The sequence below is a fragment of the Notothenia coriiceps genome, unplaced genomic scaffold (assembly GCF_000735185.1).
Source record: "Notothenia coriiceps isolate Sejong01 unplaced genomic scaffold, NC01 NC01_scaffold00031142, whole genome shotgun sequence".
NCBI classification, from domain to species: domain Eukaryota; kingdom Metazoa; phylum Chordata; class Actinopteri; order Perciformes; family Nototheniidae; genus Notothenia; species Notothenia coriiceps.
The window spans coordinates 5245-10137 of record NW_011363843.1 but is presented as its reverse complement, the minus strand read 5'-3'; the positions used below and the strand labels follow the sequence as shown (position 1 = coordinate 10137).

Sequence of the window (4893 nt, the reverse complement as noted above, 5' to 3'; positions counted from 1 at the left end):
ATATTATATTTTGACCTTAATCAAAATATTCTGTTATTTTCAAAAGATTTTTTTGTCTGATGTTTCGATTCATTTTAACAAGACTGTTAAACAAAAGGATACCCAAAAAATGTAGTTTAGTTTAAATATTGGATTGTTCTTTCTTAGTAAGATCCCATTTTCATTACAATTGTGGTCTTACCTTGACTTGAAGATGAAGTCCATGCTCTCCTTCTGGACAACAATCTCTATTAGTTGTTTGTAAAAGTCCTCCTTATCTTCCTGTAGTTTCAAAAGTCTAGTTTGTTGTTTGTGTCTATCCGTCTCTGTGTAGAATAACAGTAGCAACAAGAACCTGTGGGCTCACGTGCGCCCCCTGCAGGTTATGTCTGCTATGCCATATGATGAGACCAGCGAGCCTAAATATCATATATATGAAATAAGTTATTTAGAGACTATGGATGGCGAGGATAAATGTAATAAAGGGATCTACAAACATTACATTGGTGACCTGCAGTGAGATGGTAACAGGCATGCGCTTAGTGCCCGCTTTCCAGCCAGTTTCTGTGGGGTGACGCATTTTGAGGTGAGGCAGAGCTCATCTGTGCCTCACCTCACCCCACAGTAACTGGCTGGAGCGCGGGCACTAAATAAGTTTATGTGGGGTAACGTGAGGCAGAGCTCGTCCCTGCCTCACTTCTCATCGCTCCCATGTAGTTGTACCGGAGTTCGACACATTTTATTTTGTTATTATTATTTATTATTTTGTATTTGTTCGTTACATTGGAGAATGACAGGTGAGGCTCTGCTACATCGCTGGTTACAAGTATACCTGTAATAAAGTCCCTTTGTAGCAGATGACTCAAGTTACACTCCTTTTACAGATTGCAAAGGAGCCAAGGTGGCAGACATCGTGTTCATCGTTGACGAGTCGGGAAGCATTGGAAATGAAAACTTTCGCCTCATGCGCAACTTCCTGCACTTGGTCGTGAGCAGCTTGGATGTAAGTCCGAAGAGAGTCAGAGTGGGCATTGTCACGTACAACGATGTCTCCACACCACAGGTCTTCCTCAACTCATTCAACGACAAGGATGAATTGCTTGAGTACATCAAGATCCTGCCTTACAATGGAGGCGGTACGAGGACTGGAGAGGCCCTGAATTTTACTCGGGACAACGTCTTTATTAAAGAGAATGGCTGCAGGAAAGAAAACGGTGTCCAACAGGTGGCGGTGGTCATCACTGATGGTAGATCCCAGGATGAAGTCAGCGAAGCAGCAATTACTCTGCGTCGAGCCGGTGTTACCATTTACGCCTTAGGAATAAAAGATGCCATCGAGAGCGAACTGTTGGAAATGGCTTCACACCCTCCTGATCAGCATGTTTTTATCCGGGATAGTTTCACCGAGCTGACACACCTGAAGCAGACCCTGCAGAAAATCCTGTGCAAAAACATCATTGCCAAAGCAGTCCCAATGAAAACAGAAGCCAAAGAAGGTTTGAAACTGTTTTTTGTTTGTTTGTTGGAGTTGTCTTTGGGACTGGTGGAAAGTAAATAAGTAACTTAAGCTATGCACTGGACTTTACTTGAGTATTTTCATAATATTGCATTTGAGTATATGTTGATGATGGTATTTCTACACTGTAGTATAACTACTTTTACTTTGGCAAAACAATCTGTAGTTTAACAATTTCTGGTCTTACAGGAAATACCATAAACACAAAAAGTCAACTTTAAAAACCACATTTGTATTCATGTTGTAGAGCGAATTAAATAAATGTAAAGACAAAGTTAAAGTTAAAATGAGAAGGGGATTTGTGGATCAATAATACATTTTGACTTGACCCTCAATGAACTATGAAAGACAGAAATCTACTAGATCTATTTGGTTTGTTTGTGCTATGGGGATTTAAAATGGTACTTTCCCCTTGAAGAGCCATCTTTTTGTATTTAATCTAACTCAAATATTTCCAAATGAATGTTCATTTTTAACCTTTCTCTTGTTGAATATGTGAAAATAACAACGTCTTATTATTGTTTTCCAATTTAGTTTGTGTAAAAACGGATGAAGCAGACATCTTCTTCCTTATGGATGACTCAGGAAGCATTTCATGGCAAGACTTCGCAGAAATGCAGAACTTCATCAACAACTTTATAGAACACTTCCAAATTGGGCCACAACAAGTCCGCATTGGGCTTGTGAAATATGCTGATTCCCCAACGGATGAATTTGATCTGACAACCTACTCCGATGAAGAGTCACTGGTGAATGCCATCAACAGTATAATTGGCGTAGGAGGTGGGACGAACACAGGAACAGCACTTTCACACATGGGCCGACTCTTTAAGAGAGCGGCGGTCACGCGTGGTCATGAAGCCCCAAAGTACCTGATTGTCCTCACAGATGGAAAGTCAGCTGATGAGGTGAAGGCTCCTGCAGAAAAACTGAGGGAGCAGGGAATCATTATCTACGCCATTGGGGTGAAAAATTCATCCCAAACTCAGCTAGAAGAGATTGCAGGAGACTCCAAGAGGACTATCTTCGTCAAAAATTTTGATGCCTTGAAATCCATCGACAATGAAATCATCAGAGAAATCTGTTCTGAAGAAGGTAAGGAACACATATTTGTTTTAATGGAGAGACGAAGTGAGAGAAGGGCTTTTTCCCATATCGTACCCAGCCTTGAAACATAAACTTAGTTAACGGCATGTTAAATGTTTAACAGAAGAGGCCAGACAGAGAGGAACGAACAGTGTCGACGCTTTTCATACTTCAGAGATGGCAGCTAAAAAGAATTGTAAAAGTTACGTTGATAGATATCATTAATAACCGATCATAATAGTGATAGGTGGTAGGATCGAAGGGTCTTTAGGGTTATATTATGATTATTATTGCCTGGATGTAGGGATAAGGGAAGGTAGGGATGAAGCAATTGGTGGATTTAGAGATGAGGGAAGGAAGGGATGAAGAGATTGGTGGGTGTGGGGATAAAAAGATGAATGGTTCGAAGCGTGGAGGGATGAATGGGTTTGGTTAATGATGAGGTCGAAAGGGGAATGTATGAGTGGAAGGGAGAGGGCGGGTGGGTTGAGAGAATGGAAACAACAGTGGCCGGATGTGTTGGCTGCATATTGAGTCATTGCCCTGTTCCTGAACCTAAGTTAACAAAATACCTTCTAAATGATACCCAATGAAAGTAAGAGAAGTGCAAAAAAAGGAACTCCTCATTAACATTTCTGTGTTCTGTGTCGACAGCCTGCAGAGACATACAGAGCGACATCTTTTTCCTCACTGACAGCTCCGAGAGCATCGATGAGGAAGAGTTTCAGAAAATGAAAAACTTCATGAAATTTGTCATCAGCAAGTCGACCATCGGGGAGAACAAAGTGCACGTCGGTGTCATGCAGTTCAGTACCAGCTACAATCTGGAGTTTCCCCTCAACCAATACTACAGCAAAGATGACATTTTGAGAGCCATTGATGATATGAAGCAGATGAATGAAGGTACGCGCACAGGAAAGGCCATCACAGAGGTTTCAAGGTATTTCGATGCGGCCAAAGGAGGGCGTCCTGGCATGAGGCAGAATCTGATAGTGATTACAGACGGCAAGGCACAAGATGACGTCAGGGGTCCCGCTGAGGCTCTGAGGAACAAGGGAGTGGAGATCTACGCCATCGGAGTGAAGAATCACAACCCCACCCAGCTGAAGGAGATCAGCGGTGATTCTCAAAGGGTTTATTCTGAGAATGACTTTGATGCGCTGAAGGACTTGGAAGCCCAGGTTTCCTCGAAGATTTGCGAGAGAGGTAAGAGCAGGTCAAGAGCAAACCAACAAAGGCAACTAGGAGTAGAGCAATGCTGGAAGAAGTGCTCAAAGCCTTTACTTAGATAAAGATACAAGTACAGTGGTCTAAAAATACGAGTAAAATATCTGAATTGAGAATGCTGCTTAAAGAGCAACTTCCAGGTTAAAGACACCTGTGAATAAATGTGTAGGAAAATGATGAATACACTAGATTTTCAAAAGAATATACAGAAATATACACTACAGTGACATCTGGCGTCGTTTTTGTAAGAAATGTTCACTTCCGCATAAAAAAGCCTCGGCACGTGACCTCCCGCGTGTGACGTAACAAAGGGGAAACAAGGGGGAGAGCAGCCAGTGTAACGTATTAATAAACATGGATCCCAATGCTAGTTTCGACACAGAAGACACGAAACATGAATATTCGAATGCATATGACGGACCACAACCTTATAATTATGAGCCTGCTAGGCGTCCAAGAGACCAGGAGCAGCCAAGGATTAGAAGAAATAACGGCCATCGGAGAGAAATGGAGCTGTGGTGTGAGGAGAACCAGTGGAGAACTGGGCAGCTATCTTAGTGAGTGACCGGCGTTAGCTACAGAATGTTAGCTAACGTCACATCACAACATTGTGAAGTTAGCTATCATATATCAGGCTATAACTAAAGTAGCATTGATAATATAGTAACGTTACTGGCAGGACTGTTGATACTGATCCATAACAGAAACTAATGCGCAAGTATCAGCCGTATCTCGCGTTACCTAATGCAACTCCACACTACGGTGCTGTGTACCGGAGGAGAGACGCGAGATACGGCTGATACTTGACGATCTGGCGGAGAAAGGTTGTGGAGCCTCCGTTGATATGTCGTTGTAAATGGCTTGATGGAAAGCAGGTGTGTAGTCGGGGAGGGTGCACAGCTGATTGCAGCAGGTGAGTGGAGGTTGAGCCGGGAGCCAGGAGTGACAGCCACCACGCACACACAACAACACAGACAGGGGGAAACAAACAAACACAAAGGAGACGGCTGGAGCAGTACAGCCACCACAGCGTACCTAATGGAACTCCACACTACGTCTTATGGTGCCGTGTACCGGAGGAGAGA

The 4893-nt window shown here is 42.9% G+C and overlaps 1 protein-coding gene across 1 annotated transcript; it reads left to right on the top strand.

Annotated features, from left to right (window-relative positions):
• Positions 1-769: 769 nt before the first annotated feature.
• Positions 770-3873, top strand: LOC104959848 (collagen alpha-6(VI) chain-like). Its single transcript, XM_010787759.1, has 4 exons — positions 770-776; positions 864-1475; positions 2030-2590; positions 3236-3873. The coding sequence occupies exons 1-4, from the start codon at positions 770-772 to the stop codon at positions 3871-3873; spliced, it is 1818 nt and encodes a 605-aa protein (XP_010786061.1).
• Positions 3874-4893: the final 1020 nt, after the last annotated feature.